Consider the following 24,826-nt stretch of genomic DNA (forward strand, 5'->3'; position numbering starts at 1 on the left):
ACGAACAGAGGCTAGGGACACCATTCTTACCCATCCTGGCTAATAGCCATTTATGGACTTAGCCACCATGAATTTATCCAATCCCCTTTTAAACATTGTTATAGTCCTAGCCTTCACAACCTCCTCAGGTAAGGAGTTCCACAAGTTGACTGTGCGCTGCGAGAAGAAGAACTTCCTTTTATTTGTTTTAAATCTGCTGCCTATTAATTTCATTTGGTGACCCCTAGTTCTTGTATTATGGGAATAAGTAAATAACTTTTCCTTATCCACTTTCTCCACATCACTCATGATTTTATATACCTCTATCATATCCCCCCTTACATTTCCTATACTGTCCAGTTGAGTTGGGTAGAGATGAAAGAAGGCTTTGGGGGGAAAAAAGGTTATTTCCATTCATAAAATAGGTCTAAGTATCATTCTGAGAAGAGGGGGAAGGAGACCTGACAGCCAAACCATGTCTGAACCTTGTGCAGAAAAGACACCCTACTATGGATGTAGTTGGCAATCTGAATTAATCACCCGAGAGCTCCTTTAAGGAGCAGAATCTATCCTGGGCTGCACCATTCACTCAAAAATATCAACCCTCCGACATAGACCTGCAGAGAATTAATATGGTTGGCACACATCTTGCACCCAGCTTGGTCTGCCAGTATTTTTTTTTTCTCTCTCTCTCTCTCACACACACACATTCCAAGACCGATCTAGCCCATCTCTGGCTCTGTGCGTAAGCACAGATTTTACAGTTAAGGGAGAGCAGGTCTTGGTTTACTTTAATAATTCAACCCAGCTAAAACAACACAAGAAAGGCCGGCCCCACCGTTTCACCAATAAACCCACTTTCCCGCCCCCCCACCTTCACTGTGCAAACTCTCTCTGAGTGGGACCCTTACATACTTAAGGGCCCCATCTGCAGGAGGAATTCTAGGAATCCAGGCTGGGGGTGCTGAGGCTTTTTGTTCCATTATAAAGAATGATCTCGATGTGGAACTGCCAGCTTCAGAGCCAGAAATTCTTTTCCTATTTCCTCACCAAGTCACGTGCCCAAAGCAGGTCAGTTATCCTCCATCACATCCCCTATCTCTAAAACCAGCAGAAAATCAGATAGGTATTAAAGCAGATGCAGCTGACTACAAACCCACCATACTGGGCTTTCAACGGAGGTTTGGGCTCAAATATGATCAGGTCCTCAAAAGTCATGATCCCGAAAAGACTCTAAAGCAAGGCTTGACAGGTTCCTGAGTGTCATACAGTTGGGAGTAGTCCTGGAGTTGAAAAGTCCTAACTGAGAGAGACAACATTCCCTAACTCCAATGGCCCTCCTCCAATTTTATATTTGTTATGTGGTGTGTGAAGGGAGGGAGCCTCTGGGTCCTCTGTCTGAATTTTTGTCCTTTCAGATTTCTCTCAATGGTTTTGGTATGTGGAGACCTGCCAGCAGCAATCTCTGTTACTGAAATAAACATCTGATAGAGCTTCCAGACTCTACCCCAGAGCTCAAAAAAAAAAAGGGGGTGGGGGAGGCGGTGTTCATTTCACAGCTAGCTGGGTCCTACAGCCTGGTTTTTAAAGAAAATGTAGCAGAGATGGACTGGGAGGAACCTGAAATGTGATGTTGGTTTAATTAGCAAATCTGCTTTTACCTGCCCCATTAGGAACACGCATCTTAGCCAATTACAAAATCAGTTTCCAGGCAGCAGGTGAACAAGGAGTATGTTCTTTGTGAATTCCTAGAGAGGAAGAGGGTGACCAGAGGTCCCAATTTTATAGGGACAGTCCCGATTTTTGGGTCTTTTTCTTATATAGGCTCCTATTACCCCTCCAGCCCCATCCCCATTTTTCACATTTGCTGTCTGGTCACCCTAGAGAGGAATGAGATGCCAACTCTCCCTTCAGTGACCCTGCCCTCAAAAGACGAGCCAGTCGGGGTATATTAGCCCTCTTCTGCCCGCTGCAAAGCCCAATAGGACATTACCCAACCCTACCCAAAGTCATGACAGCTCTTGGTATGAGTATGGGGCGCTGGTATACAGAGCAATGCCAGTGCTCAGGCTCTGATCAGTCGCTAAGAATTTACGTTACAGGTTTGCTTTACGCTTAATTCTTCTCAAAATGTTTTGTCCTCCCCTTCAAGACCTTTTGCAACCAAGCTTCCACCTACATCTCTGCCCATTTTCTCCTCCTCTCCCCACCCTTCACTCAGGATATTCCTCCCAATCTTCTCTTCATTGCCACTTTTCTCTCCTCCTCCTCCTCCTCCTCCTCTCATTGAGCCTGTCCCCTGGGTTTGGATCAGTCTCACACTTCCTTCCCACCAAGTGATCCCTTTTTCTTTCAAACCCCTCGAAGACCATTCTACGTGGTAGATATCTGAGAGCACCCAAGCTGAGCAGGGTGCGGTGAAGGCCCGCTGCTCTGAATTACCGCTTTTTCCTTACTGCTGAGTCCTCTTCCCGATTTTCCTTACCCACGTTGCTCTGTGCTTTGTCTAGTCTTTATTATTAAATTGCAATGCACTCTCGATATTCTGTGAAGCATCATGCGCGCTGGCAGTGCTGTATAATGATAATTTCCTACTGAGAAATGATCTCTGCTAAAATTCATTCTGAGGGTTGTTTCAGACTTACCGAGAAACAGCTGTTTAAAAAAAAACCAGCTTTGCCAAGAGCCTTGTCTGAAGCGGGAGCACCTGCTTTTGGGACTTTAGGTCTGTGGTTCTCCAACCTTGCTAACACGGACTGCATTTTCAGACAGTGATTGCCTCATGGACCACCTACCTTCTCGTTCACAATTGCATGGGTTCCATCGCCTGATTTTGCAACTGCATACCCTCCCTCTGGCAACTACAGAACTTGCTTATGTGAAAAAGTAACATTAGGAAGGTGTTTAATATATTTTTAGCTGTCTTTTAATGTAATTTAGCAGCTGGAAATAAAGAGTGCATCATACGACCAGCTAGCTCGCTGTAACCCCCAAGTTGGCCACCTATCAGCTTGAGACTCTCTGATCCAATGAGCCCAGAGTACAGTCTTTGAGAGATTTTCTCCTGCTCCTTTACCAGACTCCTTTCCTCTCCTCCACCTCAGCCTGCTAGTTCCCTCCTGCCCCCACTATTCAAGCCCTTTTCTATGCTGGTTGGTTTCTTTCATTCGCTCACTTCCTGGCCGAAGCGGGGAGCTGAGTGCAATCCAGGGAACGCTCCTTGCTCTAGTATGTGAGCACTCCTCTGAGATGTACTTGGCTCCCCACGCTGGCCACATGTTTCGGGCAGAGCAGGGTGATGACTGGATTAGCTGAGGGAGAGGAATGAGCCAATGGATAGAGGATGGTCCAGTAGTCAGGGAATTAGCTTGGTATTTGGGAAACTTGGATTACATCCCTTGCTGTGCCACAGACTTACCGTGTGACCTTGGGCACGTTATCTAGCCTCTCTGTGCCTCAGTTCCCCATGTGTGCAATGGGGATAATAGCATTGCCCTACCTCCTGGGCATGTGCTGAAGATGCACACATTACAGATTGTGTAAGATTGTGTACAGATTGTGAAAGGCACTCAGATACTACAGTGATGGGGGGGAGAGCAAGCAGCATTCCTATAAAGCCACCAGGACTGGAAGGAAGGATACAGGTTCAGAGAGGGCAAGGGAGAAAGCAAAGTCGGAGGACCAAAGTGCAAGCCTCCCTCCGGGATTGTGCAAACTTCCTGGTGGCTGCTCTGTCGTTTTGAAATGATTCATCTTTTTGTGGGTCTTATCCTGTCCCGATGGACAGACTTCATTCAGGAAATTCAGCAGCAAGAAATCTGGCCTCAAACCTGCAGTGGAGAAGGCAAGTTCAATTCCTCCTGCAGGTACTGGTAGCTGCACACCACCACTCTGTGCGAGGTGTTCGGGAAGAGCTGTGCTTACAGGGTAAAAGTGCTGTATAAATGAATTACACTATTTCCAACTTTACCCTACACTGCTGCTCTAGGTGTTGACAGGATTTTTATGGTGGGGTTTTTTAGGCTTCCTCACACCCCTTCCTCCCACCCCCAACCAAAATTCTAGGGGATTTAGTTCTCTCTACTCCATTGCTGCCTCTTTCCTCCTAGATTCACTGGTTTCCCCAAATCTTGGAGATTGACATTTCTGTGTGTTGCAAGTTTAGTGGCTCTGTGTGGTTAAACCCTATACTTGGAGCACGCTGTAGACAAAAGCTGTGGGGATAATCTGATCCAACTGTGCTGTGGTGGTTGTTCTTTTATCCACTTGGCTTACGGCTGACTTCAAACTGATTTCACGTCGGACCTCAGCCAGCATACAATCCCACTCTTCAAATCAGAAAAGCTGGTTCCATTTACAAAACAGGGAGATGGTCCCACCAAAGCACCTATGCTAGAACGTACATCCCCCTGAGAATGCAGCCTCTAACACCTCTACATTTCCTATCAAAGTTTGCAAGTTCCATTTTAACTATTTATTTGCATGGCAGCTAACAAGGATCTGGCTAAATGCTTCTTAAAAAAAAAAAATAGAGCCAATAGCCTACACAGTATAGCAGCGACTAATGTGCCAAATACCATGGCACTTCTGTGCTTAATCATTGCGAGAACTGGCACTCCCACAATGCACTATTAATCTTCCCACCTCCTTCTGTGGGTGAAGACACACCCTGAAACAGGCATAAGAATAAACCTCCTATTTAAGATGGCAGGTTCAAGGTAAAAATCCACCTGCTGGAATGGTATGTCTCGATGGCTGGGAGGGCGCTTATTTTTATACAAACTTGCCAAATGCCATTTTTGTATATAACAACCGCCCAGCTCCCCACAAAGCCTCCTGCTCGGCTCACAGGGAATCTCTTTGTTCCAAAGTGCAGACGCTGCACACAGGACTGAACAGAGATTTTAGTCTGCCTGACAAAACAACACCGAGACCTCTTCACTATAAACAACTCCCTGCTCCCAGCTGCTGACAAGGCCCATGCCATTCTGTAACACGCCCTGCAGGAAGCCGCCGGAGCTAAACAGCTGATTGATTGTCACAGCAGGAGAGGCACAGCGGGGTGTGGTAGAAAAGGGCCAGGCAGCAGAAGTATCCCACTTATAGAGGCTACGTTTAGGGTGATCTGAACAGTGTCCACTCTGGGGTCCCAAATCTAGACACAACAAAGGTACTACCACTTTCCCCCTGGAGATCTCAACTCTCCTTAATAAATCACCCTGGAAGGTACATAGGTATTAACCCTATTTAACAAATGGAGAAACTAAATTACTTGCTCAGTCACATAGTGAGTCAGCAACTTAGCAGGAGCCCCAAAGAGATGGGGCACTATTAGCTGCCAGCAACTTTCTTGAGACTCTAGGAAGTGAGGTAACGGTATTACGGGGATCCTTTGGCTGGACGGAGGATTGGAAGGTCACTCGCTTCCTTTTAGTTAGGAGAGGTAGTTAGTGGTGGTTGTTCTTTAAGTGCCAGGGATAAATCAACTAAAATATCATCAGCTGCTCTACAATACTGAGTCTACTGGCAACCGTCACACGCACCCTTTCCCTTGGAAATCAAATAAGTACCACTGTTTTTTTGAACCGTCAGATCACACAAAGTATTGTGGGAGAACGCAGTCAGAGATGGCATGATGAACACACACATGCATGTAACTAAGTACATGCTCGATCTCACACTTCTCCATGCATCTGCACAGCGCTGGCAAACGGAGAAGCAAATCTATCCTCCAGACCAGCAATGCCCAACACCTTCCTTTTCTGCTCTGCCAGTTTTAGACAAACCTCATCCCCTCTCCCTCCCTTCTCAAAGAGCCCAACATTCCTGGTATTAGTGGAAGTTGGTATTTTTAGCACCCCCTGGATCAGGGATGGACCATGGATGCAGAGTGTTTCATTTCAAGTATCAATACAACCAGGTTAGGAATATTCCTTTGAAAGGGAGACATCCCATGGCAGTGCTTCCCAGAACAGGACAGCTGAGGCCCGGCACACTGATTAGTTTACACAGCATGTGTGAGTGGGAGGGTTTGGAACAGTGACCCAAGCTGACTCCCAAAAGGGACTCACTTTATTACTGAACCAACAAGCCAATTACGACAAAACCACCTCAATATTACTCGATTGCATCTCTCAGCAGCTTGCAGTTCAATTACTCCACTCTCAGCTTTCACTTGCACATGATGTTCTGCTCAAGAGAGATCAAAATGCTTTCCCGACTTTCCACTGACCGGTCAAGGTCACTGCTATTCAGTTGTTTTTAGATGAACAATTGCAAGCCAGTTCTGCTCCAAGTATCTCTAGTATTCTGAGTACCTATTTGCTCCTCCTCTGCTCATGAGGAATGAGAACATTGACCAACACAAGGGCCCCGAAGACTCACGTGTCTCTCTCTGCAAACAGATTTATTTACAACTCTCAGATTACCAAATCAGAAGTACACAAGAGCTATGATACTTCTCCACTAGCCTCCAGCACCTCAACCAAGGCTGGTCTTACTCCCCTAGTAAAGATTACCATAGATTTGTAACCATCAGCTCTTACCTGTCATGATGAAGTCTACAACGTGCAATGCACGAAGCTTATCTGAGCTTTCTTGTTCCCCAATCTAATATCACTTCCCCTCAACGGAGACGTTGTGCCTTTAAGATGATTTAACAGCTGTGAAAGAGGAGGCATTTTTGCTTGTGTTGCTGGTGCTCAAAATACTAGCCAGCAATGCTTTAAGCAGGTCTGGAAAGTGTTCAACCAGGAGAAAGCATTGCCTCCCTCCCACCCCATCCCCACCCAGCTGCTCGGAGAAATATAACTGTAAGGAGCCACAGGCATTCCTTTGGGGTCACATAAGGGTTAAAAATACCACCAGCTGGACTGTGAGATGAGCCAAGGCAGGAGAACAAGAGACAGATTGTCCCCTCCCCGTTCCATTAAAGATACCGCATTCTGATGGGACATTCATACAGGAAGTTTACCTCCCCTGTCCACCCACATCCCAAAGCCACTGACCAGCGAGGCACGCTACAACTTGAGTCCAAAGTTATGTTGGGGCTCCAGCAAACGATCAGGTGCTGAACCGTCATCACAACAGCTCGCAGACTAGCACAGAAGGAGGCTCTGAGGTTGGGCTCTGGAGATGGTATCTTCAAGCACAGAAGCACATTCATATATGGGGTGCTGCTGCTAACACGCTACCTCAAAATAATATTCACAGTACGTTGCATAAATATTTTGACTCATCATCTAACAAACTCATTTCTGTTCTCGGGTTAAGACTTGCAATCCTGAAAGGGGTGTTGATTTTCCTTTCCAGTGCACACCCGTAAACCATCCTGGAGATAGGGGCTAAAACCAGCTCATAAAGAACTAGAGAGCAAATCCTGCTGCTAATACTTAAGGGGTGAAGGAAGAGTGCAGATGTCATCCTTGTGAGATGGGGAACCCTCTTCTGCATGCTACCGTAGAGAGTTTATTCAATAAAGGTGATAATCAATAGCAGAATAGGCAACAGGTGTGAGGAAACACCAAGATTCAACCTTTCTGCAGGTCATGTCACTGAAATGCTATTTGACACTGTTACTGAAAAGACGGTTACTCACCTGTAGTAACTGGTGTTCTTCGAGATGTGTTGCTCCTATCCATTCCATTGTAGGTGTGCGCGCCGCGCGTGCACGGCTCTTCGGAACATTTTTAGCCTAGCAACTCCGGCGGGCCGGCTGGCGCCCCCTGGAGTGGCGCCGCCATGGCGGCGCATATATACCCCAGCCGGCCCGTCCGCTCCTCAGTTCCTTCTTGCCGGCTATTCCGACAGTGGGGAAGGAGGGCGGGTCTGGAATGGATAGGAGCAACACATCTCGAAGAACACCAGTTACTACAGGTGAGTAACCGTCTTTTCTTCTTCGAGTGATTGCTCCTATCCATTCCATTGTAGGTGATTCCCAAGCCTTACCTTAGGCGGTGGGGTCGGAATGAGACGTGGCGGAGTGTAATACCGCAGAGCCGAAGGCTGCGTCGTCTCGAGATTGTTGCACCAACGCGTAGTGGGAGGCGAAGGTGTGGACAGAAGACCAGGTGGCCGCTCTACAGATGTCCTGGATGGGGACATGGGCCAGGAAAGCGGCCGATGAGGCGTGTGCCCTCGTCGAGTGTGCGGTGAGTCGGCACGGGGGTACGCGAGCAAGCTCGTAACACGCTCTGATGCAGGACGTCACCCAGGAAGAAATCCGCTGCGAGGAAACTGGCTCGCCTTTCATGCGGTCGGCTATTGCCACAAACAGCTGGGTCGAACGCCGAAAGGGCTTCGTGCGGTCGATATAGAACGCGAGAGCTCTGCGGACGTCGAGGGTATGCAGCTGTTGTTCCCGAGGCGAGGCATGCGGCTTCGGGAAGAAGACCGGGAGGAAGATCTCCTGGTTGAGATGGAAGGCCGACACCACCTTGGGGAGGAAGGCCGGGTGTGGTCGGAGCTGCACCTTGTCCCCGTGAAAGACGGTATACGGGGGACCCGCCGTGAGGGCGCGGAGCTCTGAGACCCGTCTGGCGGATGTGATTGCCACGAGGAAGGCCACCTTCCAGGTAAGGTGGAGAAGAGAGCACGTAGCGAGGGGCTCGAAAGGTGGGCCCATGAGCTGGGCGAGGACGAGGTTCAGATCCCATGTCGGAGCAGGAGGACGCACCTGCGGGTAGAGACGGTCTAACCCTTTAAGGAATCTTGATACCATCGGGTTGGAGAAGATAGAACGACCTCCTATAGCTGGTCGAAATGCTGACAGCGCTGCCAAGTGCACTCTGAGGGACGAGATTGCAAGACCTTGACCTTTGAGGTACCAAAGGTAGTCGAGGACAGTCTGGATGGGGGCCGAGAAAGGGTTGATACCTCTCTGGTCGCACCAGAGGGCAAAGCGCTTCCACTTGGCGAGGTAAGTAGTTCGCGTTGAAGGCTTCCTGCTTTCGAGCAGCACTTGCTGCACCGCCGCGGAGCAATCTCTCTCTGCGTCGGTTAACCACTCAGGAACCAAGCTGTAAGATGCAGCGATTGCAGGTTCGGGTGACGAAGCCTGCCGAGGTCCTGGGTTATGAGGTCCGGCCACAGCGGAAGGGGAATGGGTTCCCGAACCGACAGCTCGAGCAGCAGGGTATACCAGTGCTGCCTCGGCCAGGCCGGAGCGACAAGTATGATGCGGGCGCTGTCTCTCCGGATCTTGAGCAACACTCGGTGGACGAGCGGAAACGGAGGGAACGCGTAGAGAAGAGGCTCTGTCCATGACAGGAGAAACGCATCCGAGAGGGAGCCTGGAGCTTGACCTTGGAAGGAGCAGAACCTGTGGCATTTGCGGTTGGTCCGTGAAGCAAAGAGGTCTATCTGGGGAAAGCCCCACCTCTGGAAGATGGAATAAGCGACATCTGGGCGAAGGGACCACTCGTGAGAGGCGAAGGACCTGCTCAGGCGGTCGGCCAACGTGTTCTGCGCTCCCGGCAGAAAAAACGCTTCGAGGCGAATCGCGTGGGCTACACAGAAGTCCCAGAGGAGCAATGCCTCGTTGCAAAGTGGGGAGGACCGTGCTCCGCCCTGTTTGTTGACATAAAACATGGCTGTGGTGTTGTCCGTGTAGACCGCTACGCAGCGGTTCTGCAGATGAGCCCGAAAGGCGAGACAAGCTAAGCGGATGGCTCTCAGCTCCCGGACGTTGATATGGAGGGAGAGCTCCTGGGGTGACCAGAGACCCTGGGTGTGACGGTCTCCTACGTGAGCTCCCCAGCCGAGTGCCGAGGCGTCCGTCGTCAGGGTGATCGACGGACGAGGCGGGCGGAACGGAACTCCCTCGCAGACCGTTTCCGGGTCCAGCCACCAGGTGAGCGTCTGGAGAGCGGGCCTTGCCACCGTTACCACCATGTCTAGGGGATCGCGATGAGGGCGGTACACCGACGCCAGCCACATTTGGAATGGGCGAAGTCGCAGCCTGGCGTGTGCGGTTACAAATGTGGCCGCTGCCATGTGACCCAGGAGGCGGAGGCAGGATCGTACCGTCGTCGTCGGAAAGGCCTGCAGTGCCCGAACGAGGGAGGCCAACGTCTCGTGCCGAGTGCGAGGGAGGCACGCTCTGGCCAGATTGGAGTCGAGGACCGCTCCTATAAACTCCACTCTTTGCGCTGGAACTAAGAGGGACTTCTCGGTATTGACCAGCAGGCCGAGAGACCGGAACAGATGTAGAATCTCGGTCACCTGATGCGCCACCAGCTCGTGGGAGCGGCCCCGAATAAGCCAGTCGTCGAGATATGGGTAGACGTGGATGCGACGACGGCGGAGGGCTGCGGCGACGACCGCCATGCACTTGGTGAATACCCTCGGCGCGGTGGAGAGGCCGAAGGGGAGCACCGTGAACTGGTAATGAGCTCCGTTTACCATGAAGCGCAGGAAGCGTCTGTGGGGGGGGTAGATTGCCACATGAAAGTAGGCATCCCTCATGTCGAGGGCAGCAAACCAGTCTCCAGGATCCAAGGAAGGGATAATGGACCCCAAGGTTACCATTCGAAACTTGAGCTTGCACAGGTATCTGTTGAGCTCCCGGAGGTCTAAGATGGGACGAAGGCCTCCTTTCGCCTTGGGGATGAGGAAGTATCTGGAATAGAATCCCCTGCCCCGCCTGCTGGGAGGCACCTCCTCGATGGCACCCACGCTCAACAGAGACTGGACCTCCTGTAAGAGGACTTGCTCGTGAGAGGGGTCCCTGAAGAGGGACAGGGAGGGTGGGTGGGAGGGAGGGGGCGAGATGAACTGTAGGCGGTAGCCGTATTGGACAGTGCTGAGGACCCAGCTGTCTGATGTCACAGATGACCACGCCTGGAGGAAGTGGGAAAGGCGATCGGAAAACAGAAGGGGTGGATCCTGATTGGAGAGAGGTTGGCGGCCCTCGGGCGTCCCATCAAAAGGGCGTCTTTGGGCCTTGAGGGGCCTTGGACGATCCCTGGGCTTGGTTACGCCGCCCGCCCGATGGTCTGCGGCGGAAGGGGGCTGAGCGCCGATTGTTAGTCGGACGAGGTCTGTTAAACTGATAGGGCCGATAAGGTTGACGCCGGAAGGATCGCCTCTGGGTGGCCGGCGTGTGCATCCCTAATGTGCGGATCGCCACCCTGCCGTCCTTTAGGGTCTGAATGCGAGTATCAGTTTTTTCTGAGAACAGACCCTGCGTCTCAAAAGGAAGGTCCTGGAGCGTATATTGGACCTCCGGCGGCAGAGTAGAGGACTGAAGCCATGCAATGCGACGCATGGTTACCCCCGATGCTATGGTCCTGGCACCCGAGTCCGCTGCATCTACCGCTGCCTTAATCAAGGTACGGGAAGCCAGCTTTCCTTCCTCCAGCAGCGCCGAGAATTCTCGGCGGGAATCCTGCGGGGTGAGCTCTGTAAATTTCTCTAGGCAGCCCAAGATGTTGAATGTGTATCTTGAGAGCAGAGCCATTTGGTTGGCGATGCGGAGTTGAAGTCCGCCCGCTGAGTAAATTTTCCGGCCTAACAAGTCCATGCGCTTGGACTCTTTCGACTTTGGCGCAGCGGCGGGCTGTCCGTGTCGCTCCCGGTCATTGACAGAATGGACAACGAGAGAGTCCGGAGCCGGGTGAACATAAAGGTATTCGTACCCCCTCGGGGGGACCGAATACTTTCTCTCAACTCCGCGTGCCGTAGGCGGGACGGAGGAGGGCGACTGCCAGATAGCGGCATTGTTCTTTTGAATTGTCCGGATGAAGGGGAGTGCCACCCTCACGGGGGCCTCCGCTCCCACCACGTCTGTGATGGGGTCATCCACCTCCTGGACTTCTTCCACGGGTAGGTTGATGGCCTTAGCTACCCTTCTGAGAAGGTCCTGGTGTGCCTTGATGTCAAGCGGCGGAGGTTCCGACGGTGCCGCCCCTGCGACCGCCTCATCGGGGGAGGAGGATGAGGAAGGACCGGGTAGCACTTCTTCCGGTGCCTGCTCAGTGTCTGCGGGAATAGGTGCCCGCGTTTCATGGCCCAAGTGCGTGCCGTGGGCGGCAGCCTGTGGAGTGGGGGACGGAGGCGGCCTGCTGACCGTGGCTACCGGTACCGACCGCACCGAGCCTGGCTGTCGCGGCGGAAGGGGAGGACCCAGTTCGTGTTCGGCCCAAGGCACCCAAAATCCCCATTGCTGAGGTCCATGCTCTGGTGGGAGGGACCCCGCCCGGAAGTCAATGGCGCTGCCCTCAGGGGACGCGACTGAGGGCTCTCTTGATGGCCAGGGGGGGGCCGACGCGGTGGCCGGGCGGACGTCCGGTGCCGGAGTGAAGTGCCCCCGCGGTGCCGGCGGGCGGTGCCGGTCGTCATGTGGTGTAGCCGGCGAACGGGACCTGCGCGTGGCTCGGTGCTGGGAGGTCGACCGGCGGTGCCGGGAGCTCGACCTTCGGCCTCGGGAGGTTGACCTTCGGGCCCGGGAGCTCGACCGGCGGCCCCGGGAGCTCGACCTGCGGCGTCGGGAGCGCGAGCGACGGTGCCGGGAGCTCGACCGACGGTGCCGGGATGCGGATCTGGACCGCGTGCGGCGGCGCCTGGAGCGGCTTCGTGACTCTCGACGCCTGTCGCGGTGCCTGGAGCCGGACCTGGTGCGGTGCCGGCGACTGGGCGACCGGGATTTGGAACGTCGTCGGGAGTGCGACCGGTACCGCGACTGGGAGCGGTACCGGGACTGCGACCGGCGAGGGGACGGTGAGTGTCGTCTCGACGTGGATCGTCGTGCCCGGTGCGGCGGAGATCGATGCCGTGACCGAGACCGGGATCGAGATCTGGCGGCGGTGCTGCGATCAGCCCGGTCGGCCGGGGACGGGGGGCGCATCATAAGCGGCTTCCCCATAGATTTGAGAGTCCGCACCGGTGGCAACGGCAGCTGAGCGCTTGCATCAGCGGTAAGGTCAATCAAGTGTCTTGCCGTCGCGAACGCCTCGGGCGTGGACGGCAGCCTCAGCTCCTCCTCGGTAGGTACCGGGGAGCTGGGCGGTGCCGGACTCGACGGGCCTTGCGGCGCCGGAGTCGACGGCACGGTGCACGTTTTGTGCACAGCCTCAGCCTGCACCGTTACAGTCGGAGGCGGCTGGGCTAACGGTCTCTTGTGCTTCTCAGAGACCGTTTTCGGCACTTTGCGCTTCTTCCCCGGGGAGGGGGAGCGGTGCCGGGTCTTCGGTGCCGGGTGCCGAGGTGCATCGGTACCGGGGCGGCTGGGAGCGGTTGGCGCGCCGCTAGCTGAGGCAGTCTTTGGCGCCGTCGGTGCCGGTGCCGGCGGTTGGAGTGCCGACTCCATGAGGAGTTGTTTTAAGCGTGAGTCCCGCTCCTTCCTCGTGCGAGGCCTGAAAGCGACGCAGATGGGGCACTTGTCCGACCGGTGCGACTCTCCAAGACAGCGGAGGCAGGAGTCGTGCGGGTCACTCACCGGCATAGACCGCTGGCAAGCCGCGCAGGGCTTGAAACCCGCCGGTCCGGGCATAAGCCCGCACCGGGGCGGAAGAAGAGGGCTAACCCCTCTAATTCCCTAATTACTATTGTAACACTAACTATAGAACTATTAAGAAGACTTAACAACTATAATAACTATATACACTAACTAACGGAGAACGCTAAGCTGTGGAGGAAAGCAGATCACTCCACTGTTCCTACTAGCCGTCACGGGCGGAAAGAAGGAACTGAGGAGCGGACGGGCCGGCTGGGGTATATATGCGCCGCCATGGCGGCGCCACTCCAGGGGGCGCCAGCCGGCCCGCCGGAGTTGCTAGGCTAAAAATGTTCCGAAGAGCCGTGCACGCGCGGCGCGCACACCTACAATGGAATGGATAGGAGCAATCACTCGAAGAAGAACGGTACTTACAATCGATCAACTCCACCCATCTAGTCCCTTTCACTCTGTTCACCATAACAGCAGCTTTACTGGGTAACAACAGTTTCCCCTTCCTCTCCCAAGCCTGGCTTCCCTTTGCATTCGCATGCACCTGATGCAATGTTGGTGCAGTCAGGTATGCAACAGGACCTTTCTATTCAAAAATTCACCCTTTCACACATTGCTGTTTTGACAGTGGCACGCTTTCCGGCTCCGGGGAGACAGTGAGCTACCTTTTTGGAGACTGTCTTCTGTGTTGCACTTAATCTTCCAAGCCACATAGTGCAGTACTGGTGCTAAGACATCTAGAAAGCATCATAGTGACTTTTACCTGCAGCTTTCAGACAGGTGTCTTGGGCATGGATTACACTATAAAGTTTTGTCAGCAAAGCTGTTGGGTAGGAGTGTGAAAAAAAAAAATCACACCCACAGCTGACATTGCTATGCCGGCAACCTCCTCACTGTAGGCACAGCTATTACATCAGAAGAGTGCTTCTGTTGGCATAGCTAATGTCATTTGGAGAGGTGATCATAGAATCATAGAGTACTAGGGTTGGAAGAGTCCTCAGGAGGTCATCTAGTCCAATCCCCTGCTCAAAGCAGCACTAACACCAACTACATCGTGATGTAGCTATGCCAGTGCAGTCCGGCTTACGTCTAGGGGGCTGGACCAGCAAAGGCTCCATAGTGTCGACATGGCCTTGATCTACAGTAAATGCTAACTCCTTTGGATGCCAAAATCCAAATCCCTACACTTGCATGAGTCTTCTCTCTCTATAAAACAGCATCATCTTGGGCAGTGGTCCTCAAACTAAGACCTACCATATGACATCTAAAACTCAGAAAGTTCTAGGTATGCCACCTTCCTGATTCTAATCGGTGCAGTTATAATAGATTCTTCCTCGAATACTACAGTTTAATCCAATCTACATACCACTTGGTTGTGGCTCTCATGCCACCAGTGCCACGGATTGAGATCCTCTGGTCTGTGGCACCAAGCACAGGGCTAAAAAACCAGACCCAGATTAGAATTCAGGCATGCTTGCTGGAGAATTCACTTAACCTCTATAAAAAGAACAGGAGTACTTGTGGCACCTTAGAGACTAACAAATACAAACACAAAAACAAGGACTCCTGTTCTTTTTGCGGATACAGACTAACACGGCTGCTGCTCTTAACCTCTATGTGGCTCTGCTTCCTGGTTTTTAAAATGAGGAGGTTGGGGGGGGAGTAAGGGAGCTATTCCTACTTATTCACTTCTGGGGGTGGGGTCACAAGGGCTAGTAAATGTGTGTATTGCACTTGGTATAAAAGTGCAAAATATTCTTATAAACAGTGGTGCTGTTGACAGTGTCATGGAATCAGTCACCCTCCCCAAAAGTTGAGAGAATAATACAAAGAAAACAACCACTCTTTTCACCAAAAGAAGGTTTGTGGAGTATTTTGGGGGGGGGGGCGGGGGGTTCCTTGATGTGTTACAATGACAGATTTGGCAAATATCTCCCTTTACACAGGGCAAGGGGGAGGTATTAGAAAGAGCAGCCTCTGAGTGAAAAGGTGACTGGAATGGTTTTATTCACTCCCTCTGAGTGCATCATGAATCCTTCTGGGGTTTTTACAGCCCGAGAGGGTGCCAGAGCCATGAAGGATCTGTGAGCCTCTGGTCTGTAAAATAAAATCAAGCTGTTGCTTTAGTTATTTCTGTCTTGGGATTTCTCTCTGTCTCTCACATGCTCAAGTTCAAGATCATTTTTGGCCTGAAAAGTAAGTATTGCCGAAGTTAAAGAATATAGGACATTGGGAAACTTGGGTTTCAAATAACCCATCACAAGGATTTATTCCATGAGGACAAAAGTTACAGAGAACGTTTTTAGGGATTCACACAATAGTGTTTAGATTTACCCTAAAATATAGTCTGATTATTATAATTTTATCTACAAAATTTGAAAATGGGTGGCAGAAGTCCCATCCCTAATGCTCCGCCAATTCAGAACTCAAGGGCTGTACTCTTGCCATGATTGACAAGTGACAGGCGCCAATGGCAGCATGTCATTTTTGGCTCTTTTTCTTTGCTTTTCCCGCCCTGAGCTTAATTCCTCTAGTGCTCACTGTGCCTTTACAGGACCTGTTCACGGCAGGCTGGCATTCCAGGTCTAGGTACCCTTCGTTTGCAGTCTTACACTACAGATTAGGGGGGTTTGCATGAAATAATGTAGCTTTCAGCTTCTTTAATCTACGCACCTGGGTCTCTTGCCTAGTTTTTGGGTGGAAAGTTTGCAATTCAGGATCCTCTCAGTTTTGGACTGCTGGTGCCTGAGGGTGCACAAAGAAAAAACCATGACCTGTTCAGTATGTTTCCTGCATCTCCAGTGTGCAAGTCTGGAATGACTCGCCCTGAAGAGTCTGCTGCTTGTTAAAGCTTTGCTGGATCAACTGTTCTGTTTATCGACGTTTTAACGAGCACTTGTTTGAGTTCAATCGTTAGCATTAATACTACGGAAAGTTTCATCTGAGAAACCCGAGCTGACAGCAGAAAGAGCCGAGGAAAAATGCCAATAACTGAAAGCTCATATCAGCAGCGGCCATTGGTGGATGTTTCCTGTCAATCTTCCTGTCGAAAGAGTGCAACCCATCAGTTTCACACTGGTGGAACTGGAATGCAGAAAAGATATTAACAGGTTGCAAAGGCTCTTCAGAATGAAGAAAATGGACTCCACAGAGAGGCTGGGCGTGATTCTGCCAAGCGGGTCTGCCCTTCTCTAAAGTAGATTCATCCACTGTGTTTTCCTAATGCTGTGCTCAAACCTTTCAGACAGGGCTGATGTTTGTTTGCCCTTTACAAGATGGCCACAAACTTCCATCACGCTCATGTGCTAGACGCGATATAGTTGTTATAATATGAATGATGAATCAGCTGTGTCCATATGTTCACAGACTCGTGACACCACAGATCTGAAGACACGATTCTCTAAGCTAAGGGTATGTCTTCATTGAAGCGGGACGGCGTAATTTCCAGCTCGAGCAGACATACCTGCACTAGCTCTGATTGAGCTACAACCCTAAAAACAGAGCGTAGCAGCAGTGGCAGGACTGGCTAGCTGCCCCAAGGACAGTCCCATCTGAAACCCTAGGCACACGCACCGGCAGCTAGCCAGTTCTGCCACCATGCCTACACTTCTAACTTTTGCGTGCTGGCGTGATCAGAGCAACCGTTCCTTCAAGCTGGAAACGACATCTCCTGCCGCAGAGCAGACATACCCTGAGTCTCCACTTTCTTCTTTAGAAGAAAGAAGGCCTGTTCGTAGCTACCATCAAAGGATGCTAGTGACACGAATAATTCCGAAAGTTGGGAAATACTCACAAAGATGACCTTTGGTGCCTTCAGTCCTCTAGTCCAATCTCCCTCCCTCACACCATCAAAAATACTTCTGTGGTAAACAGCAATTCCTTCGGTCAAGATCTGGCAGGCGCTTTTCAGCTTCTTTACTGGATTTAAAACAACCTGGAAATGCTGCATTCAGATTAATCTCTCCTAACTCCTATGTTGGTTGTGGTGTGAAACTGGCAAAGGATAGAACAAAATGGACAAGGAGCACCGGGACTGGAAAGCAGCAGCATTACAAGTTTTTTTGCAGCCAGTTCTCTTTTTGAACAGGTTTGGTGGGTGTTTGTTGGGAAAAAAAACCTTGGGAAGCCTCAGGTGTAAACCTTCATTTGAACCACCTGTATGAGGTCCCTGAAAGTCAGATTTCAATATCTCTTGTTCCTTATTGGAACCACTCTAGCCCTGGCCACACTGGGGTCTGGAGTGCCTGCCTTTGAAAAAACACGGGCTGTGCTGGCAACCTGCCTGGAGACCACAGGCAGATCATTTACATAGATGTTAATAAAATTAATGCATTAAGACATATCTGCTTGTACTTGTGTCTTCTGGACAGATAAATAAAAAGTGTTTCTTGGTGCTCCAGCAATCAAACCCTGTAAGCGATCAGCTTTGTTCTCTACATTCAGTTCCAAGGAGGAGCCATCTGGCGGCATTATTTCATGATGCTAAAGGCTGCCTCTGGCCCCCAGGCCACACACTGCGCATCTCTCTGGTCTCCAGTCCCGAGGTGAGACACTGTTTTGATATTGTGCATTGAAAGACTGCAGCCTGTTTTAAGCACCAAACAAACAAACAAACATTTTTTCCCCCAAATTGCACACACACGTTTCTGGCTTCCACCTGAGCACCTCTAAGAGAGCATTTTCAACAGACTCTCCTGCAGTCAGACCAAACCTCACTGTTTTCTGTTTGTTAGAAGCTGAGGCAGCCTTATGATGCATGACCCCATCACGAAGCTCTGGGTGTGAGTGCAGATAAATCTGCCATGCACTTCACGTTGCATTTCAGCTCAGGAACTAAACTCTTGACCCATGGAAATGAACCAAAATATTGTTACTTGGTCTTGAGAATGGGGCCCGAAGAGATTTCCCTTCCCTGACCCTCTAGGGTGTAAATATGGCTGACGCACTCAGATTCTTTCCTTTCATTGTTTTAGCTTCCCATGAGCTCAGCAAAAGCTGGACCCGTAGATCACCCTTCCCCCCCCTGCAAAGTCTGGCTCCAAATCACAACAACATCAGCAAGCTAGGAACTTTCAAAAGGTTTGCTAGCGCTGTAGAAGTTTCTAGTTTGGCTACACCGCTCTCTCCCCAAAAGGGAACATTCACGACTTCAGCTCCATTGTCTGTGCTGTTTTACAGATCAGCTGTGGGGCAGGCGTCCAGGTTCATTTCTTTCTGCTCAGTTCACACGGATTGGATCACGGGGCAGGGTGTGCACTCTCTCAACTCCCCTGCCAAGTTCTGTAAAGCCTTGAGGGAGGAAGGACACTCAACGCTGCAATGTGAACGGACAATTTATGACACATTTTCCTAAAAGCTTGCTCTGGACAACCTGATCCTCTCTTCCCAATTCCCATTACGGATGCACAAGCCAGGATGTGTCATTACTCACTCCAGTTGGTGCACGTTTAATGACCTAGAATGTTTATGCCTGTGAGATCATTCAGTGTCCAGGCTGACACATGGGACATCTCTTTTCCTTAGAGGCAAATCATAACATTAGGCTTGAAAATGTCTGCCATGCAGTAGTCACCGTCGATGCCAATACCATTGGTTCTTTAGATCAGGGGTTCTCAACCTTTTTCTTTCTGAGCCCTCTTCCAAACATGCTATAAGCCACGGCCCACCTGTGCCACAACAACTGGTTTTCTGCATATAAAAGCCGGGGGGGTAAAAGCATTAGGGGGTAGCAAGCAGGGCACTTGCCCAGGGCCCCACACCACAGGGTTCCTTGTGGAGCTACATTACTCAGGCTTTAGCTGCAGTCCAGGTGGGGCTTCAGCTTTCTGCCCTGGGCCTCAGTGAGTCTAACGGTGGCCATGCTTGGCGGCCCCCTGAAACCTGCTCATGGCCCCTCAGGGTCCCCGGACTCCTGATTGAGAACCACTGCTTTAGATGAACAGTTTATAGGAAGAGTTTCCTCTAAGTAACTATGGTTTCTCCACCAGCCTTCATTCCCCACACTCCCCAGCTTTCTTCTCTCTTAATTTTTACACAGAAGAAAGCTAAAATAATTCCTGCAACTTTCGTTTTTAAAGAAAGCTTCTGCAAGCAGATATTCCAGCCCAACAGAGTCCCAGGGACTATGAGAACAATCAAGGACTCCTGATAAGGATGCTTATTTCCTTCTGATGCAGTACCTTTGGCTTTGTTCTGTAGCAGCCACAGATGTCTGGGAGGGCTATCTTCAAAGTCATTGAGATGTGGACCATTGATAACTAAATATCCTCTTACCACCACCGTTCCAGGCTATCCATGCCAGTCAGGACATTCCATTTGAGCACAGTTTCACTCCATGCATCTGATGAAGTGGGTTATAGCCCATGAAAGCTTATGCCCAAATAAATTTGTTAGTCTCTAAGGTGCCACAAGACTCCTCATTGTTTTTGCTGATACAGACTAACACGGCGACCCCTCTGAAACCTTTCTAATCAAAGTGATTCAGCCAGAAGTAATGTCTTCACTATAGGAAAGTTTTACCAGTTACACAGGTACAGTTTTACCGGGTCTAACCTTCCTTATGGACATTCTTATTCCAGGATACAAGTGGCTTTTTTAGGATTAGCTTAAACCCTTTCCCAAGTGACATAAACTAAACCAAAAAGCCACTCTTACCCTGGAATAAAAGTGTCCACACAAGGGTTATACCAGCATAACTAGATTGGTTTAAGTTCACACCTCAGGTTATACTGATGAGGCCCAGGGGATTGAGAGGACCATGATACTGTGATGGTGTAACAGAGGCATTAACTGCCTGAATGAGATCAATTAGCTATGTGATGAAAAGTAAATGGTTCACCCTCTTATTGCTAGTCACCGAGCAGCAAAATGTAAATCAGACCAATCGCTAGCAGTGGAGCGCATCAGCAATGGAGGTTTCACAGCATCATCATCTCTAAGCAGTACTAATGTAATTAACGTAGTGGAACAGCATGCCCTGACACCACAACACTACATACAATTTAAACACCTTGAAAACCTTCTCTTTTTGGGCTCAGTTAAAAGTTTTGCACACATATCTTGATGGTCTCCAGCGTTTCTCCACTGGTAATGTGAAAATCCTGTAGCAAAAAACTGATAAGACAAAGGGAATGACATGCCTCCACCCCTAGCCCCAGCTGTAACAGTTTAATACTATCTATAATTTTATCCAAGACCCAAAAACTGGAGTGATGCATCAGAGTCCAAGGTTCCTGAAAGACAGCTGGGGTTCTGGGGTTGAGCAGACAGGCCCGCTTAGCGGATACACTGATGGATCTGCACTGGACATCTCAGGAGATACTGAAAATCATGATTTAGATAAGGTTAAGGAGCAAAAACACCCCTCTTCCCTAAAAAGTACTGTACTGAAAAAGCCAAGAGAAGTTCTGATAGTCTAATATTGTGTGCAGTATGGGGAGTCGGGGGTAGGGGAGACGAGGAACTTTTCAAACCTGACCATGAGAGTTATCAACTCTACCTTCAGGTACTCAACTCTTAAACGGCAGAGACCATCTCTGTATCAAACAGCACGAAGCACCCTGACGGCATTTCAGCGATAAAGTTATATGAATTCTGCAAGGAACGCACTGCTTAGAATAGCACAAGAGATCAGGTCAAACGGCAGATGAACCTTTAACCAGCAAATGCCACTTAAACAACCCCGCATCAGGCGCGCTCACCTTGAAATCTGCCAACTGCTGGTTGATGGTTTCCACCTCTGTCCCTACAATCCATTGCAGGGCCTCATTCTCCTCTGCTGCACTGGACATGTGATTCAGCTCCTTCAGTTTGCTGTAAAAGTCTTCGACTCGAGAGAGTGTCGTTTCTACTTGCTCTTGGCGATTTTTGCCCCTTTCCGTCAGCTTGCTGCACTGTTTATTTAGAGTCTCTAGTTCACGTTTCAGTCCTAACAAGTCAGGGCTTCCTTCATCCTCCAGCATGTGCCTGCATTCCTCTTCAGAGGCTTCAATGTCTGACTTCAGCCCCTGAAGTCTGCCCAGGAATGTACGAACATCCTCGGCTTGAGATTGGAGGCTGTCAATGTCTCTCCCGATGGCACCCATACTATCAAGTTCATCATCTAGATCTGCCAGTTGAGAGAACATCTCCCGGACATGGTTATTAAACTGGCCGATGCCTTCAAGCTTGGTCTCCATCAGCGTACAGCATTCGTTTACTTTTTGTTTCACTATTTTAAAGTCCTGCTGAGAATCCTCAGCTTGCCGTAAGAGCTGGGAGCAGTCAGACCCATCTGGAGCATCTTCCACCAGACCTTGTGTGAAGTTCTTCAGATAATCCACCTGCGGCTCCAGGGCCTGGAGCACTTCCTGCTGAGCCCTCAACTTCTCCAAGTTCTTATTGCTGCAGGCTTGAGGTCCTAGAGCATCATAGATTTCTAGCTGATGCTTTGCCCCTTCCAGCTTCTTCTCAATGTTCTTAAAGTTTTCTTGGAACTCCTTCAGCCTTTGTGACATTTCTTCAATGCACCCAGTCTTGGCTTGCAGCTCTTCTGTAATGGCATCCATCTTCTGATTGATGCCAGCTTTCTCATCCCGAACCTCATCCTCGTCAGTTTGACAAGCATCTATCAAGATGTCAGCAGCACTGTTCAGCATCTCCAGAAGGGAGCGGCGCTTCTCAACATCACTGAGCATAGCCTTTGACCTCAGAAGGGCTGCCTCCAACTGCACAGGGTCCAGAGTTACGTCCAACTCTGACATCTTCGCCCTGCAGTCCTCTACCCAAGGAAGGAGGTCTTCCATGTGCCGCTGGTATTTCTGGGCCTTCTGCAAACAGTCCTTGAGTCTTGAGTTTCTGTCTGTGACCTGCTTGCTGAGCTCATCCCAATGTGTTTTGAGGCCGACCAGCTGGCTTTGCAGGGCAGTCTTCTCCTCCCCGGGCTGAACCGAAAGAAGCAGAGACTCTCCCTCAGCCACAATCATCTCATAGGAGCCACTATGCTGGTTGAGACTCTTCTGGAACTCTTCTTGCTCCTGGATTTGACACTGCAGCCTCTCCAGTTTAGCAGAAATAGGCCGGCTCTGGGCCTGCTGGCACAGTTTCTCATCCAGCCAGGTCCTAAGCTCGTCAAACATGTGCTGGAACTGCTGGGAGCTTGCGAGCGCAGTCTGCAGTCGATTCATCCGGTCGGCTGAAATGGAAATAAGATTAGAATGTAACAATTAAGTTGGAATCTAATAAACGAGGTGAAATTGTTTTTTAAAAAAATCTTGAATGCGCAAGATGCATTCTGATTAACAGGAACGAATTCCTCCCCTGGCACATCAGCAGCCTTTTGCTCATCAGGTCATGAATAACTTCAGAACAGAGTTAGGAGACAGTAACAAAACGGAGAGGTGGTTTTTTTGGCTACGAGGCCTCTATATGCAACCCACTTGGGGAGCGAAGTTGCCACTCAGATGCCCACTCTCCTCTTCCCTCTTCTCAGACAGGAGATTGGGGCCAGATTCTTTTCAGACCCCGTCAACACCACTCTTAAAATCGGAGAGCGTAGGGTGCTGAAGGGCAAAATGAGCCCTACCCTTGTAATTAACGGTCACCCCTCTGCTCAACCTCCAGCCCTTGGTGGGAATCAAAACCATACCACATGCTTGGCACTGCTCAAAGCACTTCTAACTAGGCCCTTTCCGGAATGGTTTTCAAATTTAAAATACACGGGAGATCCCTTCCTTGCTATTCTTAAAAACACAGTGACCGCATAACTCTTTGTTAAACAGGAGGCAGAGAAGCTGAACTCCACAACCAGCTGCTTCATGGCATCTCACCTGCGAGGTCTTCCAAGCCTTTGAGAGGGAGAGCCACCGTCTCCAGGCGCTTTCTCAGCTCATCCTTGAGGTACTGCTCCCCAATCAGAACAGACAGCTCATCACACAGCGTCTGAGCCTCCATGATCTCCTCTTCCAACTGCCCCAGGTCAGACCGGATCTCGCTGGTTTCTTCCAGCTGCTGCTTCACGGCATCTGGCTGGGTGCTGACGGCAGATTGGCTGCTGAGTCTCTGCCCAACTGCCTTAACCTTCTCAGACAGGTCCTGCAGCAGCTCTTGGTATTGGGTGCTCTTGACAATGGCTTGGTCGATCTGGCTGGAGCGGGAGTTGAGTCTTTCCGTTAACTCGGTCCATTTCTGATTCACACCTTGGAGCTCGTCCCGCACCTGGTTTGATGATGGAGAACCATCTCCAGGGCTGGTTAGTATCCCCTGAGCTGCCTGGTTCAGCTGTTCGTGCTGCTGCCTGCGAGCTTCAAATTCTTTCAGCATAAACTGGAACAGAAATAACACAGAAGTGTTTGTATAAGAGTGACAGCACCGAATACACATCGTCAAAACAAAACCGAGCTCCAGTAGCTTTAAACTATCCACAGAATCACTGGAAACAAACCAGGAAATCCCTGGGACAGGACTACAAGTAGACTGCAAAGATCTGTTCATCATAACATTTCAGCTTAACAAAATTTGGAAGCATCTGTGATTACATCCATAAAGTATTTCGCTTCTCTCCCTTATTTGTCCTATTGGTGTTCAACACAGTGTAAACCAGTGACACAAAGAGGTATAATTATATTAACCGGGATATTTTATTTTGTGGTTTTGCTGGTTACAGACATATCAGCAATCTGATTTGTAACTAGAGGTAGACACACCGGGAGGAGGTAGATCGGAAGGTTCTCATGCAGCATTAACAGGACCTGTATAGTATTAACATAAGTCTTTGTAGAGAGTGGAGGAATTGATTTTTTTTTTTAACAAAGGAGTCGATACTGCAACCCTGTGCACAGAACAGAGATAAAAAATTACACCAGTTTCAGTTAGGTGAAGTAGTAGCCACACCCAACAGGTTCTGACATCTCTGTGAGAAGAGGGGTTAGACCAATGCTGTTGTACAATGTGGTGTGTGCAGGGCATTTCTGCTACACCTCTACCCTGATATAACGCTGTCCTCAGGAGCCAAAAAATCTTACCGCATTATAGGTGAAACCGCGTTATATCGAACTTGCTTTGATCCGTAGCCCCGCACTCCGCGGAGCGCTGCTTTACCACCTTATATCCAAATTCGTGTTATATCGGGTCACGTTATATCGGGGTAGAGGTGAACAAACGAAATGAGTTTCAGACAAGGGCTTGTCTACATGCACATTTAGACTTCAGCACGCTGGGGTGTAAAACTACCCCAAAGTCGCCTGCCTCGCACTAAGCGTCTGTGTGGACTCCACTGATGTGGACAAGCGCGCTTTGATCTCCCCAGCTTTGAAACAGGACTAGATCAAAGCACACTCAGGGATCATTAGTGCCTGTCAGCAAAGTCCACACGGCCGCTTAGTGCCTGGCATGCTAGCACAGGGTAGATTTACAGCCCAGCTTGTT

At 50.2% G+C, this 24,826-nt stretch overlaps 1 protein-coding gene across 18 annotated transcripts in view; it reads right to left on the minus strand.

Moving 5' to 3' along the window:
• MACF1 (microtubule actin crosslinking factor 1) overlaps positions 1 to 24,826 on the minus strand; it is a 236,991-nt gene that overhangs the window by 60,812 nt on the left and 151,353 nt on the right. For all 18 annotated transcript variants that reach the window (XM_044997589.1, XM_044997588.1, XM_044997594.1 and 15 more), the window contains 2 exons: positions 23,230 to 23,725; positions 21,124 to 22,595 (listed from right to left, as the gene is read on the minus strand). In XM_044997589.1, coding sequence (XP_044853524.1) covers positions 21,124 to 22,595; positions 23,230 to 23,725 — 1,968 coding nt within the window. The remainder of the gene's footprint in view (positions 1 to 21,123; positions 22,596 to 23,229; positions 23,726 to 24,826) is intronic.

Source organism: Mauremys mutica, chromosome 23 (assembly GCF_020497125.1).
Source record: "Mauremys mutica isolate MM-2020 ecotype Southern chromosome 23, ASM2049712v1, whole genome shotgun sequence".
Lineage (NCBI taxonomy): Eukaryota > Metazoa > Chordata > Testudines > Geoemydidae > Mauremys > Mauremys mutica.